Below are 17,370 nucleotides of genomic sequence, written 5' to 3' on the forward strand. Positions count from 1 at the left end.
GCTGAAAAATTACTGAAACCTTTTTGAAGGTGAAACATTGTTCTTGCAAGCAGAGATGGAGAGGTTTTATACAGCTAATATGTGTATGTGTCAGTACTCCTGTTGCATCGAATGTTACAGGTGAAGTGCTATTCTTTAGCCTGTCTTGTATATACATCTTTGATATATTAAAGGAAAGAGTATTTTCTGTGAAAAGGCAGAAAATGCGCGGGAAGGGTACTGTAGCATTACAGGGGCTGTGGTGGTACTTGAGTGCTGGTGACTGGTATTCCAGAGGGGTATCTGGCCGCTGGAGCAATCCCAATAGAGCCCACATGTAGCGATACATCCGCTTATGCCACCACTGGCTTCTAGGACTCTGCCTACACTGGATCCTAGTAAATACCTGTGCTTAGTAAAGTATTGGATTGCGCTTCCTTATTTTAGATGATCAGTTTCTCATTCCACACCATTAGTTCCACTGGCCTTCAGCGGCACTGCAAGCTGCTGCCAGTTGTGCTCCCTGAGGTCCAAGTATTGTAATAGATGCATTTTCTGCTGCCAGTTTGAGGTGTACTTTGATTTTTGTGATGAGGGATGAGCAATGCCCTTTGTTAGGAATGATTTCAAGTAGCTTCTCAGCTCTGTGTTTAGCAGGTAGCAGGACATGGGTGATTGATATGTGGGTTGGTTTTAGTTGGTTTTGGTTTTTTTTAAAGCCTTTTAATGAAACTTAGAATACTTTGTAGAAATGCTGACGTCAGAAACATGTTTGTTGGAAAGGTTTCTCAGGTCAAAACACTAACAAGAAGCTTTCAAAACCTTGAAAAAACCCCACACCCCAAAATACTGGTTTTCCAGCAATCTTTTTTCCCCAATCCAGTGAGTCTAAGTGCTGTCTAATAATTTGAGCCAAAGAAAGACAAGACCTCACTAATTCAGTAAGCTGAATTCTCTCGCAAGCTGCTTAGCTTTTATTTTTTAGAAACATGTCGGTTCCACAGTATAGTGCTTAGTTCATATAATTTGATGACAGAGATGGGATAATGATGCTGGTATGGAAATAATGGCTAATGCATCTCTAACAAGAAGAGAAGAAAAAGCATCGGAGCCCTCAGATGAAAGGCAGATGCTTACGTATGCTTTTCTGAAGTCATTTCAGGAGGGTTGGGAATACATCCCCTCTGAAAGGGTTGGTTCTGAGCTCTCCTGCATGCTGACCTCTTAGGCAGCCCTTGAGATGCTCAGGAGCAGAAGGCTCTTGCTGACGTACTGAGTTGTGTGCTGGGCTTCTTGTTTGGGCAGGCAGGTTCTTACCTTTGAAAGCTTTCATTGCAGGAGTTGTGACCCATTTCCCAGCACCGCCAACAGATTTCAGTGAAGTTAACTTTCCCGTATAACTACTGAATGAGGTTAACTGGGTTAGGACCCCTGCCTGTGCTTCAGACATTGTGTCCTGGTGGTTCTTCTGTAGCAGAAGGTGTTAGGAAACACAATGCCAAAATCAGTGCTGGGATAGGTATACTGAATTGACTAGTTATCTACTGAATTTGTCCTGGGAATATTGAGATTTTTCTGCTTTTTTTACTAGTAATAGAAGTGACTTCTGAATTAAGTAAGTCAGCTATACAAAAGTAACAAGACAAATTCAGCCATTTTTTTTTCTGTGTCGTGACAGTAAATCTGTTGAGCATCTGCTCAGAAACAAGCCTCTTCTGCTTTCACTCATGCTTGTAGTTAGAGCAAATTTAGATTGTTTCTGTTTAAAATCAGCGAGCAATGTTCAACAAGTTAGACAATTGTAATCATAAATCCCTGGAACAAGCTGTGTTTAGAGACCATGAAGAGCTGGGAAAATTTGTTCTGCATCAGCTTTTCAAAAAGGGAACCAGAGTCTTCAAAACAGAACTGGGCACCTCTTAAGCACAGAGAAGAATTTTTGCTGGTTCTAACTGCCTTCCCTGGAATTTGCAAATACACTGGTAGGAAATGATGAGGATGAGTTTTGACAGATGTGCTTAATTTACAAGAATAGCTTGCCTTTTTTTTGTTTTTCTCATTACAGAGCTTGCAGTTGGCTGTAGTTAGCAACATGAGCAGTCTTTTATGCAAGCACCACTTGAACTACGCCTGTGTCCAAGTGGAAGTTTTTACCAGGTTCTCGGAGATGCTGCATGTATATAATCAGAGTATAACACTTAGCTCAAACTAGAGTTTGTTATAGTTGGAGATGACTCAGAGGTGCTCTGCACGCTTCGCATTCATCATAGTTTTCTCAAATTTCTCCATGTAGATGCATCCTCAGAACAGGAAGGGGAAACTCAAACTCCCGTTGTGCACCAGCAAGCAAGGAACTCAAATGCCTTTGTGTATGTGAAAGGCTAAACCAAAAATGCATATTATCAGTGTTTTGTGGGGACTTTGTAGCCAGAGTCTGCCTGATGGGTTCATGAAGTTTTTAATCTGTTAGCACAGATAATGTAGGAGCAGCCTCCAGGGTGATTTTGTACAGATGCTTTGTGCCAGGCTGAGGTACCTTCCCAGAAAATAGATTGTTGGTCACGGGATGGATCAGCTCCTTAAGTTTTGGGCTGTAATAAGAGGCCATTAGTCCTGTCTGTTGCTCCATAATGTGACCTACTTTTAATAAAAATGAAAGACAAAAGGGGATGGTTCAAACTGTGATCAACAAACATTTAAAAAAAAAAAAAAAAGTGTGACGTGCACTAGCTTAGTTTCTCTCTTGCACTGATGAAAATTTGCAACCTGACCACAAAATAAAGTTGTTTAAATGAAGGAAGAAATTTTCTGTGCTTGAAATAGGTCAAGGAAAGAAGGTTTTCTAATGTAGGGGAAAAAGCCCTCATTAGCCATTAAAATGTGTTACATTAGAAAAAGTCATTGCTTTAAGAATCACGGAATCACGGAGTTTCAGAGTTGGAAGGGACCTCTAGAGATCATCAAGTCCAACTCCCCTGTTAAAGCAGGATTGCCTAGAGCACATCACTCAGGACTGCATCCAGGCGGGTCTTGAAAATCTCCAGAGAACGGGACTCCACAACCTCCCTGGGCAGCCTGTTCCAGTGCTCTGTCACCCTCACCGTAAAGAAGTTTTTCCGTGTCTTTGAACGGAACTTCCTGTGTTCTAACTTGTGCCCATTACCCCTTGTAGAAGACTAAGGAGAAACAAGAAGGTTGATGCAAAACTAAGAAATGACAGTAATAGGTCAGAAACTGAAATGAGTTCAGTCTTTGCTTGCAATCCTCAGAAGAGGTTCTGAGGTCAAGGAGCAGACAGGTCACTTGTCTCAGTGCACGTAGTTTGAAAGTTTTAAATTAAAAATCTAACAGATTTCAGAAACCTTCTTGACATACAGCAATATTTAAAACTTACTGCATGTGAATGGCAGGACAGCTTATTAAATCTGATAGGGGAAGTACGTAAATTAAAAAAAAAGATTCTAAGCTTATTTTGTTGGCAATTATTCCTGGTTTTGGTGCCTAGTAAGACTTCTTGACTTCTTGCAGCTCTGTCCAGCATGACTTATATTAGGTATGCAAGTTGTAAATGCAGAACTGTAAAACACCCTTTTTAGTCTACATCAAAGAACCTTGTCTTGATTTAAGTTCTCTTGAATGAATAAACTTGTCCTTATCCTTTTGTAAAAATAATCGGACATGAGTTCAATAGCTTTTATTGCAGATTATATTAGGACAGTATAGTAAAATCAAGGATCAGATAGTAACTTTATCCACCCGTGGTGAGGGAGGGGAATGTATAGCAGACTTTTGTTCATTCAGTCTATTGCTGCCCCTTTCTTATCAGTTAACGGGGTTTGAGTCTGAGAGGTGGGAGAGAGTTATGGTTGGGTTTTTTTGTTTTGTTGTTGGTATTTTTGTTGGTTTTTTTTTTTCCCCTTTCTTTTGTTTATTTACTTCAGTAAAAATGAAGCACAGTTTATGATTTTCCATTTCTGAATTCTTGCTGTTTTGTTCTAGGGAGATTTTTGGTGAAATGAAGTGAGTTTCTAAATAGAGCAGAAACATTTGACAAACAAGCATTGCAAAGCGGTACAATTTTATCACTTCAAAGGGCATGGGAAGGAATCCAAACCTGCTTTGAACTGGTTAACATGTATCACTTACCAGTCTTAACATAATTGACAATATTAGCTGGCATTTGTTAAATTAAAAGGCTAGGATAAGCCATTGAGTATTTTCTTTGTATCTCTTTTTTTTTTAAAGCAGATTTAATTACATGAATCAAATATTCATTAGTCCTGTTAGCCTAATGTTGGGGTTTTTTGATTGTGGGTGTCGTGTCCCCGTGTCGTCGTGTGTGTCGTCCCCTCCTCCGCCCCGGTCCCTGTTTGGAATGCCTTAATTCTTGCAGACCTTTTAGGGTGTTTAAAAAAAAAAAAGCCACTGTAATCCCTATTTACCTGTTGTGGGCTCTGTGGTGGTTTGAGTGTCCTCAAAGCTGCTAATGGATTTGATAAAGAGCAGCCACAGTCACCGGCTCAGAAATAGCAGATGACCTGCCGGTGTGGAACCACTATAGTCACATGTCGTAGGAGGGCCCTGGTGCCTCAGATGACTGAAGAGTTGCTATATATTAGTTTCTGACCAGATTCAGGGCAAAGATTACATGTCGCAGGTAGGGCTGTTTGATTTGAAGAAATCCAGAGGATCATTAAAAAAACAAAAAAATCCTTTTACTTTTCTCTTCCTCCTTCATGTGATACTTTGAAAAAAAGTATTTATTTAATGCAGACTTTGCCTAGTGCTAATAAGCATCAGTCTCCAAGGATTGAGGGTCAATGCTGACATTCCTAGTTAATTCTAGGATTAAAATGATGTAATTTGTCAAGATGAAAAGCAGTAAACTAAAAGGGTTACATGGTAATTAATTAGTAAAGCTTGAATAGCCAGTAAAGGAGAACAGAAAGAGCTCTGTGAGTCGGTGGGGGCGTTTTCCTTACTCTTTTGTTTGAGGTTATTTTATCAGTGATACTGCAGTTACATTCACATTGATGTGCCCAGGATGGTTTGTGCTCATTGCAGATCTGGCCTGTTTGTATTTCTAAAGAGAAACTTTGACAGGGTGTGGAGTACCCAGAAAGTGGAAACAGCATATTTTTAAGCTGTAATGTTTTGAATGTGAGGAATTAGATATCTAGTGTGGAGCAGTGGGAATGGCTTCAGAAGAGTCTGCAGGTTTGGGATTTTGTTTTCCCCAGGGTTGATGGCCGGGTGGGATCTTCATCTAGCTCTATGCAGCACTGCACGCGCTGCGATCACTGCAGAGAGCAAGTGGTGCCCAACTGGTCTTTTTACCTTCCTCCATCAGGGCAAAGTTAATTTTTAGGTTTGGTTGTGGTTTTTTTTTTGTTTGGTTGTTTGTTTTTTTGTTTGTTTGTTTGTTTTTGTTTTGTTTTGTTTTTTGGTTGGTTGGTTTTTTTACTTTTCCTTTTTCTACTTACCTGTTGTAATAGCAGCTGTCTTTGTCTAGTTGTCATTTGTTAAAGGGCAAGTGGGAAACCCAAAATGGTATTTGTTCTTGATGATGTTTACGTACTTCTGGTGAAGTAGTGCTTCTTTTTATGCTCTAGGGGAGGTGGGGAATCATTTTGCAAAGGGTTTCTTGACCCCTTTGTAGAGAAAAACTGATCTCTGAGTTTGGGGTGGACTATGAGGCCTTGCTGTTGCTGTTAGAAGTAATTGATTTGAGAAGAACAGGCAGGATCCAAAATGCAAAGGAATGCTTGCCTTCTGGTGGTATAGGACATTCAGAAATTCTTGTCATCTTCAGGCAGACAATATGGTGCTTATGGGCCTGCAAAGGCTGAGTGCTTTCCACTCAGACACTCCGCAGTAACCCACGTTATCTGAACTGGCTGGCTGTGGGCTTTTAGTTTGGTTTTGGTTTTAAATGGCTGCCTATAAAAAGGTTCTTGAATTTTGAGTTTAATTCCCTTGTTTATGTTAGTCTTTTATTTCTAGATCCAGAATAGATGGGGCTGCACTCAGCAAAAAATGCTTGTCCTTTTATTTCTGTGTAATTGCACACCAGATTTCAATTCAGCTGTACTGGAATCCATTGAAAAGGAGATATTAGTGTGGCATTTGTTCAGATTTATATGTTTTGAAGAGAAAAGATGGCAATATACTCAATTCTGCTCTCCTTTCTCTTTCACAATAGTTCTTCCCTATTAATTGCAGTTCCTTATGCAATAGTCCCAAGGGTTTCAGTAAGACTGCTTAGGGAATTGAATACCACAGCGTTAACAGAAATGGAAAAAATGAATATTGCTTTTAAGAAGTGCAACATTTGGTGAAACGCTTATAGTTTGTACGTGTATCAAACATTAATTGTGTTTTGTTTACTTATGAATCTATTCACATTATTATGGAAAACTATTGGTGAAAGTTATGTTAATGATGCTTTTTATGGCACCTAGTGTGACATTTTGGATCCTATTGACTAAATTCTACTTTAAAATTCTATTTTGACCTTGAAAAACAATTTCTATACTGCAAAGTATAGCTTGAACTTGTTAAGTTTTTGTATGAAAAGTAAAAATTATCTCTTAAATTTTACCAATTCCGCCAAAGGCAATCACATGGACATGGCTCATGCATACTTGAATGGGTGGTCAGACCTGCTCAGTACTGCATGCATATAAAATGTTTCCCTTAAAATTGCTTTATTTCCCTTGAGTGTCCTAATAGGAATTAACAATCCCTTGGGGGGGTGGGGGGGGGTGTGTTAAACTGTTTTTCAAAAGTGGATGAAAACTGCAAGAGAGGGAGAGAGAGGGTTTTTTTTAAGTTTTCCCTGTCCTTTCCTCCCTGACATAGCTCGCCAAGATTATCCTGTGTCTTGCAGCTGTGTACCCTGTACGTGTCCTTACTGTGCTTTGCTGTCCTTTTGGATGAGCTCTGGTTTGGGTCGCGTGCCCATTCCTCCAGTGCATGTGAAAAACATAAGTAGCAAAGGAAGAAAAAATTATATCCCTGTTTAGAAAATAGCAGAGTGAAGCAGAAAATGTGTGTCATTTTAGGTAAACAGGTATAACATCAATATTAAAATTCTCTTATCTTTTTGAAATCTAGACAAACACTGTATCTGTGCTTTGTTCTGGATTTATCTAGGCTGTTCATTAGCAAGACATATCTTTAAGAATGGCATTTAAGCAAACCCAGCTGGTTTGCTTAGATTTAAATGAAGATCAGCTCAGCATGAAGCTTGTTGGAATTGCTCCTTGTGAAATTTTTCTAGCCGGGATTTTTTAATCTTTACCAAATCAAATGTGTTGGTTTGTTTTTTTTTCTTTTAAATTAGCGTGTTTAGGGAACTGCCTTTCTATTGGAGTTGTATCATGGTTATCTCATTCCTTCACTCAGCAGAAGGAAAAAAAAATAAAACAACAAAAACCACATACACAAAAAAAACCCACACCCCAACAAATCCATACCCCCCAAGCAAACAAAAAAACTGCCCACCAAATTGTCTTACTTCAGACAAGACTGATTTTACAAGTCTGTGTTGAACTAGATAATACAATTCTCGCTGCTTCTTTTGTCACCTTAAACTTTAAGAAATATACAAGTTTACAGTGTACCTAAATTACAGTGTATTTACATGTAACACAAGCAGAGTTTATATGCTTCTGTTTCATGAGCAGAAAACTGGACTGCTTTCTGCTCGAGCTCAGCAGTGAAGCTGGTATCGTCAAAGCTCTTAACCCTAAAGCAGGGAATTTACACCTGATGCAGTACCTTTGATTTGGTTGATGCTAGGAAGCCAGCTCTATGGTTGCAATCTGCAGCAGATCCAGTTTGTAACCAAACTTTTACAGAGTGTAATAAGTTAGGGTGTTTTTCTCTTATAACAGACAAGGATCAAAGAGCCAGTTCACTGATACACTACATGCATGTTTGGATATATGACTTTAACCTTCCCTGCCTCAGATAATCACCAAAATTATTTCAGGGTATAGGATTGGCTTCTATATGGGAATGGTATCAATGTATCAAGAATTTTTCCTTGGAAAACCAAGGAAAACAAGGTGGTGTGGCATCACCCATCTTTCTTTACCAAATGCTATTGCTATAACCACTGTAGCATTGCTTAGGACCTAATTCTTTTTAATCAGCCGTGCTGTTTTAAACACATCAGAAGCATCAGTTGTAGCTCAAAACAGTGCTTAAAATGGGGCTTGCACGTGGATAAGAAATCCGTGATTTTTAAGAGCTTGTGGTCATTCAACTGGATAAATGTGGAACAACTACTTAACTACTGAGTGTGTTGTTTTGGTCCCTGCTGGCAGATGAAGTCTTAGGAAACTGAGGTCATAGAATCATAGAATGGATTAGGCTGGAAGGGACCTTAAAGATCATCTAGTTCCAACCCGCTGCAATGGGCAAGGACACCTCCCACTAGGTCTTTTAAGTGAAATCAAGAATTACATAGTTCAAGGATGGCAGAAGTTCATATATGAATGTGATTCCTATGCAGATTTTGTATCTTTCATGGGGATGCCAGAGTTGGACTCATAGTTACAAATAAATTACTTTTCAATGAGTGGAATGGTCTTCTTTGACTGTATGTAAGTTATGTAATTAATATCTAAAATATATCAGAGACACTCACTTTATAAGCTGAATGAACTTCTGGATTGGTGTTCGGATCTGTGACAGCTTTGTATTTTGGCAGAAGAGTTTGGAGGAAGAGCAAACTCTCTGAGGCATGGATTAACACCATTTATGGTTTAGAAAATTGTACTGACTGGGCAGCTTCAGCGCTTCTGCCTTTAAGGACCTTGTTTGAATTTCCACTTTGCAAAAAGGAGTCCTGAGGCAGTAGCTACTCTGGAAACTGATTTATGAAAAAGGCTCTGTTTGGAGGAGAATATTATGTGCTCTTTATCTCTGCAAGCTGCCCTGCTCTTTTCATTAGTTGGTGCTTCTCTAGGAGGCATTCCTCTCATGCTTTTGTTCTATCCTTTTTTTCACAACATGAAAGAAAATCCTCCGTTTCATGTGCTCCACAGTGTTCCTTTCATCCTTCAAAGTGAAGTTACTTATTTTGCAATGTAATCACCTATATGAGCTTGCTTTTGAGCTGTAACGCTAAGTATTGTTTTTGTTGGCAGGTTTATAATGTTTGCACATTTACCACGTGACATTGACTGATAACAGTAATGAAGTAAATAACTGAAGGATTTCACTTGTTTTCTATTTTCACTCTTTTGTTTTCCACAGGTTCATTGCTAAACCATGTGCCTTAGGCCTTAAAGTCCAAGCCAACGGACCACAGAAAGCTCAACCTAATGCTATCCTGGAAAAAGTTTTCACAGCTATTACAAAGGTAGATTATTTAACTACAATATTTGCCTTATAAAGTAGGATATGGCACTATAAACTATGTCTGAATAAAACAAAGCTAACTGCTAAATGCATGCTGCATTTTTATGGCTAAAATTTATGGCTAAAATGCAAATGTCAAGGCTGTCACTGGCATGCCAGCTTGAGCAGTTGTGCATTCTTTTGTGACATCTCCTGTAAGGTTTTAATCAAAAAAAGTTGTTACAGAAACACTTTGTAGGTGCCATATGGCCACCTACTTTCCTTTACTTCTTACCTTTTAAACATTTCCTCAAAATTGTTGCGTTTGTTTTTTTTTGTTTGTTTGTTTGTGTTTTTTTTTTTTTTTTCTTTTGAAAGAAGAGTGAATTGTCAGCCAGTAAGATTGGCCTTACTATGTTTTCCATGAAACTTCAAAGCTACTGCTTCTAGGGGAACTGCCTGAGCACAGGGCGCTGGTGGTTTGCTAGTGTCCCAGCTGTTTATGTTGTGATGAATGTCCTTTGAAATTGGAGAGGAGAGGAGGAAGCTAGAAAAGTAAAGGAACTGACCAAATGAGGTTTTAGAACTTGCAGATTTTTTTTTTTTCTTGTAGAGAACAAGTTTTTCTCCTACCACTTATGTGTCTGTCTCTACAGCTTTCACTGTATGACATCTGAACTAAACCTCAGTGGTCAGCCACTTTGTAGCAGAAAGGCCTGGGGAGGTCTGAAGGATGAAGCCACTGTGCTACAGGAACTTCCTAGTCCCACCTCTGGCTTCAGGCTGCAGCTGGGCACATCACAGCAAAGGCATCAGCCTAAACTTCAGAGAGTATTAGAGTTTTAGAGGGCAAAATAGGGTTCAGTGTCAGGGACAGTGAAATATGCCGTGGATCTGTCTTGTGTGTCCTATGCTATCCTGAGATCACCATGGCACTTGGTGTGGTTTTTGTCCTGTTTTGAGAGAGAGAATCACACAGACCTTGTTTCTAAAAGCTGCAGCACATGTGCTGTCACCCAGACTCAGCTGCAGGAAGAATGGGATTTATTTTTTTTTTTTTAATTATTTTTCCTTGCAGAACCTGCTAGTCCAACACAGTGTGTGAAGTGATCTTACTAATGCCTGTGAGTCATGGTAGGAGCTGGCACACATCACTTCCAGCATTCAGTGCACAGAGACAAGTGGGAAGAGCTCTGAAGGAAAATATCTACTTTCCTGCAAGAGTTTAGTAGGAGTTTTTGGTAGCTGCTCTCAAAGAAACTGTCTGATTTAACTAGCAGCCTTTTTTGAGTCATGTGCAGCAGTTCTCTCCAGTCAAGCTCTCAAGAGCTGCATCAATCATTTGATTTTTCTGAAGTTACAGAGAATGGCTTTTCTTAACCTTCCATTCAAAAACTAGTGGCTACTTTGGTTGACGAATTATTTATTTTTTTGATGGATAAAAAATACTTCACCGTTCTCTTGTCTCATCCTTTCCCTTCCTTTTTCTTCCTGTTTTTTTGCTGGAGGCTGATAGATGAAGCTTCAGCCTGATAAAAACTTTGCTGGTTTACATCTTGCAATATTTTAAACAGTCTTTATCATGGCAGCTTTTGTATCTCATTCAGTGTATGCAACTGGTTTGCAGAAATAAAGCTAAAGCTCCAGAAAACAGATTGTACAAAAGCTTTTTCTGTTTCTTTAAAAAAGAATGTGATATGGGGAAATGTATAAATAGTCTTCATGCAGTACCGTACGTGTAGAATTGCTGCATGGTTGGAAACATGGCCTGTAGCACTCTTCTCTGTATAGTAGTCAAATGAAAGACAGACTCATTTTCTTTTGCTTTACCTCTGTGCTGGTTTGCAGTCCCTCTAATGGAATGAGAGTTCCATACTTGCTGCTTTGGAGAATGCTTGTGTTTAGCTAATTTTACAGAAAAAAATTCTCTGTCCCTGTTGTCAAGGTGATTTTCCTTTTGACATTGTCAGTTTGTTTAATGACCTCGTTTTTTATCATTAACGTGCACAAACATGGGCTATATCTTCTTTCCATGTCAGTCAAACAATCTTCACTACTCCAACAGTTGATAGGACAAAGATCCTGATGCAGGAGGATGGAACAGGCATCGCGTGTGGCAGGCAGGGGCGTGTTTGTAAGCCCCACTGCTCAAGAAATGTATAGCATTTTATCCCTACTTATCATCACTTTCCAAGTTTTGAGCAAGTTTTCATCCCATTGTCCCCTTTAAGTTTGTTGTTAGTAATAACCTGCATGCAATATTACAGCATATGCCCTTCTAGATTAATAATAGTCACAGTAAGTGTATTTTGATGGGGATCTGCCAGCAGAGATTTCTGTGAAAGTAATTTTATTTCTATGTATCCATGTGTCTGACAGGCAGCCTCTAAGACATTGAAAGGCGATTACAGTGGTTCTAAATTTAAAGTGGAGTTGTTGTTGTTGGGCAAATAAATAATTTTTATACTTCTCTGTTCTGTAGCATCCAGATGAGAAAAGGCTGGAGGGTCTCTCCAAGCAGTTGGACTGGGATGTACGCAGCATTCAACGCTGGTTTCGACAAAGACGCAACCAGGAAAAGCCCAGCACTCTTACGAAGTTCTGTGAGAGCATGTAAGGATGTGCGCTCTCTTTCTGAGTCTTGTTGAGCCTGTCCCCTGATCCATTTTCCCCTTTCTTCTTCACTGGTATTTTTCTAGATGGGTAGAAAATGATACAAATTGGTGGAATATACTTCTTGAATGAGAAAAACAATCTCCCTTCTCTTGAAGGAGTCAGATTGTATATTTCGTGTGCTTTCAATGGTGAAAATCTTTCAGAAATCAGGTGGTTGTGATTCTGTACTGTCAGGGTACCAGCCTGATCCTCTAAGGCAAATCACTTGGTGTTAGACTGGGAAGCTGTCTTTACATCACAACCTGACGGAGATCTGAGATGCAGGAGTAAAGATAAAAGCCAATTGGGTTGTTAAACCCCTTCTTTGCTTTTCTCATCCAAGGCTTACCCCTTTACTAGCTTGTTTCCTTGGGTGCACTGAACTCTGACAAGCTAAAGGCTCCTATGCTTTCTTTACAATCATAGAACTGCTGAGGTTGGAAGGGACCTTTAAGATCATCAAGTCCAACCAGTAACCTACCCTGACAAAAACCACTTCTAAACCATGTCCCGAAGTACCACATCTACTTGTTTTGTTTTTTTTTTTTAAACACCTCCAGGGATGGCGAATCCACCACCTCCCTGGGCAGCCTATTCCAATGTTTAATAACCCTTCCAGTGAAAAAATGTTTCCTAATATCCAATCTAAACCTCCCCTGACATAACTTGAACCCATTTCCTCTCATCCTATCACTTGTCACCAGGGAGAAGAGGTCAGCCCCCACCTCTCTACCACCTCCTTTCAGGTACTTGTAGAGAGTGATAAGGTCTCCCCTCAGCCTCCTCTTCTCCAGGCTAAACAACCCCAGTTCCTTCAGTCGTTGCACATAAGATTTGTCCTCCAGACCCCTCACCAGCTTTGTGGCCCTTCTCTGGACACACTCCAACACCTCAATGTCCTTATTGTAGTGAGGGGCCCAAAAACTGAACGCAGTACTCGAGGTGGGGCCTCACCAGTGCCGGGTACAGGGGGATGATCACTTCCCTAGTCCTGCTCACCACACAATTCCTGATACAAGCCAGGATGGTGTTGGCCTTCTTGGCCACCTGGGCACACTGCTGGCTCATATTCAGCTGGCTGTCCACCAACACCCCCAAGTTCTTTTCTGCTGGGCAGCTTTAGGAAGTTATTTTTCACTTGCCAGGGTTTACTTCTAAGGAATCTTTCCCAGCACCCAGCTGCTCTTCAGACTGGTTATCTACCTAAATGTCGTTTTTCTAATTAGACTCCCTTGGTTTTAGTATCTGTTACATTTCCATGCCAGCTGGATTTAACATATTAATACTTAATCTGCATTGAAAGAGCATGGAAAATTAAATCTACTTATAATATTTACATGTTTTTCTTAAAGGAGGACCGATAGACAATGAATTCATAACAACACACAAAAAACAGCACTAGTTTATTTGAAAGACTCATTAATTCCAAGACTCAGCCCTTTAGCACTACTGGATGTTGTTCCTTTGATGTGGAAGGTCGTGCATTTAAGGCAAATTTTACGTGCTCCAAATCAAGAGACTTGGCAAATATTGCAGAGGCCATAGACAAGTATTGGCTTTGTTACACCCTGTTGGTCAAGTAGTTGTGTTATTGCTGGCTTAAAACTCTAGTTATGCTTTTTGTTAGCTGGGAAGAAGTGTTAGGTAGAAATGTCAGCAGAAATAGAGGAAGCCTATTTAGGTTAGAAAGCAAATATTAGTTATTCTTGATTTCCAAGTTTTGGGGTTTGTTTTTTTGTTTTTGTGTTTTTTTTTTTGTTTGTTTTGTTTTGTTTTTTTTTTAGAATTCCTAACAATTCTTAAATGATTTCTTTAAGAAATTGAAAGTAAAGAAATCACAAAAACACTGCAAACCAGCCAGAGGGGGTATGTGTGTGTGTGTGTGTACATATAGATAGATATAAAACAACTTGTGGAATATACTGTTGTATCATTCATGCAGATTTCCTAAACATATTTCATACTTTGTCCTTTTGTAGGTTTCCTAAGTATTTTCTTTAAACTTTATTTTCCTGTGGAGACATACAGGAGGGTTCATAATATGGTCCTCAATAAATAATATATTAAGGCATTTTTTTCTAAAGCCAAACCATAGATGAAATGTTGAGTAGCAACTGATACTTACTTTCAACTAAGGACTGAATAGGAGAGAAATTAAGAGTTACTGCTAGGCATATTGTCTCTCTAGCTCAGAGAATTACAGTCCTTTTTTTTTATTTTAGAAGAAGAAAGATAAATTGTCTAAAGATGCTTGCCCTTTAATAAACAGAGGAATGTAACTGTCCGAATGCTGAAGTCTTCTCCTTGGTACAACTACAATCCACCCTACTTAATATTTAATAAAGCCAGGCAAGGTAAGATTATGGATAAACCTAGTCATCCTGTTGCCAGTAGCTGGTGGTCTTGGAGATACTAATTTTTGAGATCAGTGAAGAACAACCTTTTTCCTACAAGTGTTGTAGCTGTTAATATATACACTTGTCTGCTTAACTTGTAGGACAGGCTGTGGAATCTTGGAAAACACCTAAAGCTGTATTACTGTTAGAGCTAGCATATTTGGGCAGTATATTTGACTGCTTCTGTAACTCGGATCAAAGATTTCACTCTCTTGCATTAGTACCAGCGTGTCTGGGCTGACCTAGAGGTAGAAAAAACTTAAATCTACCAAGAAATACCAGATAGGAAAGTTATGGGTGCTGAACTTGCCTCTTCATGGCATACATTATGGAAAAAACATGCAGATGAGAGCTATGAATGCAATCTGGAAAGTAAGGTCAAGCTATAATAAATCTCATTAACTTACACTGACAGAATTAAGTGCCAGCTTCATTTAGAGAGCACTGTTGGGCTTTACTGCAATATGTGTGCTTAATAGTAATGATAATACTTGTCCAAAAAGAAGCAAGGTGGTGTAAATAATAAGCGGATAGTTCATGTTCTCTCTGAATGTGGTTTGCAGAAGGTGCAGTGGGAGTTACCTCTTCATCTCCCTACGTACATGCATGAGAATGTGTGCATTACCCTGATAGCCTTTCCAGTGGTGCACAGAATCATAGAATGGTTTAGGTTGGAAGGGACCTTCAAGGTCATAGTCAGGGACACCTCCCACTAGACCAGGTTGCTCAAAGCCTCATCCAACCTGGCCTTGAACACTTCCAGGGATGGGGCATCCACAACTTCCCTGGGCAACCTGTTCCAGTGTCTTACCACCCTCATAGTGAAAAATGTTTTCCTAATATCTATTCTAAATCTCCTCTCTTCCAGTTTGAAGCCATTTCCCCTCGTCCTATCACTACATGCCCTTGTAAAAAGTCCCTCTCCAGCTTTCTTGTATGTGCCCTTCAGATGCTGGAAGGCTGCTATAAGGTCTCCCTGGAGTAGTCTTTTCTCCAGGCTGAACAACCCCAACTCTCTCAGCCTGTCTTCATAGAAGAGGTGCTCCTATGCATGCCACCAGCTGTCTCGTCACACATGCTGGATGGAGTTATTGGTAGGTAGTCAGAACAGCACTAGGAAGCCAGGGATACCCTTTTTTCCCCTCAGTGTGGGTGTTAAATGGTTGTCTAGTTAAGTCTATCCATCAGGGCACTAAGTGTGGCGCTTCAGTATGTTTGGAGCAAATAACTCCTTCTGTATGAGGCTGTAGTCTTTGGAGCAAATGACTCCTCCTGTATGAGGTCTGTAGTCTTTTCACAGCTATTGAATTAATGGGGTGACTTTTTGGATTAAGAGTCTGTATGTGGCAGCTGCTTTGGAGCTCCAAGCTGCATAAAGTGCATGTTCCCATGACAGTCGTGGGAAGGGGGAGCACTCCAAGTCTTCAGTAACTGGGGCACCAGTGGAGAGTTTCATAGCCGCCAGTGAAGAGTTTCCTAGCTCTGACAGAGAACGAGATATGCCCTCATGTAATAAGCAGGCACAGAGCAAGCAAAATGACAGTGATCCCCACCTACAGCTTCAACTGTTGAGCTGCTGTTGTCCTTCCAGAGAAGACTTGAGTTTTGCTGACAGCTGCATTGATTGACTGTGACTTGGGAAGAAAAGTGACAGAACCCACAGCAAATGTGGAGAACTCCAACTCTTTTTACATGGAGATGACTCAATTTACTACTAGAAAAAGTGTTTCTTGGGCCCAGAATGGCTTTTCCATGATGCTAAGGAGAAGGCAGCTGTGCCAGAAGGGCCGTAGGCTGTTTCTGACTGCCTTATCTTTCTTGCAAAATAGTTAGTGTGGGTAGTGTCTAAGGTAGAGGAGCTTCAATAGGACAAAGGCTGAGATCGAAACTCGATGATAAACATATTTGGCTGGGATGAATAACACCCAAGATCCAGGCCCAAACAGGCTAAAGCAGTAACTTAATCATTAGATTCTTCTTGTCCCAGATTTCTCACTTTCTCTACTCCTTCCCTTTTTCTTTTCAAGCAACTTCAATTCTGGTCCTAAACAGAGTGCAGAGAAACTCCAAAACCTGCTTCCCCCCCCAAATTGAGTAATTCCTTTGCTGACAGCCTTTGTCAGATGTCATGGGCATTAGCAGGTGGTGGTTATACGAAGAAAAAGCCAGTAATAAAATCTCTGGTCTATAGACACTGTTTGTGCCACAGCATTGTAGTGAAAATAAGTTACTTTTCAGGGACTTCAACCAGCAATCACCCCATAGGCTTTTGTGTGCCAATCTGAAAGAGAAGGCACCATTTGATTGTTGGATCTGTGGAGACCACGAATGGTGAGACTTCACTGACGTCATGTACTTGCTTAAGATTTCAGATGTTATGGTGATAAGTACCTATATGAAATATGAAATAGATAATTTTAGCAGGTGATGATTCGTGATCCAGTATTAGGCAGAAAGACAGTAACAAATGGGGTGCTGAGGATTATTTCACTAGCAAGTCAATGAATTGGTTCTCAAGGAATTGGTGATTCTGACGTGAAACTTGGAGTTAACGGCAGAGTGTTTGTAGTTGCTAGGAAAGGCATCCACCTAGTCTAAGCTCAGGCTGTAATACTCAGGCACTTAGCTTACTCTATTAACTGCAGGGGAGAGTCTGTCCATATCTTTTCTTTCTTTTGTGCGACTTTAGGCGGTTCTGCTCCTTTCCTCAACTTGAAAGATCCAGGGTGCATAAAGGAAAGGAAAAAGTGGTGAACTGGGTGTGCAAAGTGGACTTTTCTACTGCCATGTGTTTCTGTTGTCTTTTATGCCTTTCTCTCTGTCCCCATGGCACAGCGCAGCATCAAGGAAAGACAAGCTTTCTCCTGAACGAGAGTAGGGTAAGGACCTTGTGCTCTTCACTTTGAGTATGTGGCGCAGGAGAAAACACAGAAGGTGGATTACCTTGAATCTTTTCCGAAGCTTGTGTGATTTCTGTGTTATTCATGGA

At 40.1% G+C, this 17,370-nt stretch overlaps 1 protein-coding gene across 2 annotated transcripts in view; it reads left to right on the forward strand.

Moving 5' to 3' along the window:
* Window positions 1-17,370, forward strand: part of CERS6 (ceramide synthase 6) — a gene marked incomplete at both ends in the record, with an annotated part of 136,396 nt that overhangs the window by 34,488 nt on the left and 84,538 nt on the right. For both annotated transcript variants that reach the window (XM_082483551.1, XM_082483552.1), the window contains 2 exons: window positions 9,247-9,352; window positions 11,813-11,943. In XM_082483551.1, the coding sequence (XP_082339677.1) occupies window positions 9,247-9,352; window positions 11,813-11,943 (237 nt within the window). The remainder of the gene's footprint in view (window positions 1-9,246; window positions 9,353-11,812; window positions 11,944-17,370) is intronic.

This window comes from Vanellus vanellus (assembly GCF_965231255.1).
Source record: "Vanellus vanellus genome assembly, chromosome: 5".
In the NCBI taxonomy this organism is placed as follows: domain Eukaryota; kingdom Metazoa; phylum Chordata; class Aves; order Charadriiformes; family Charadriidae; genus Vanellus; species Vanellus vanellus.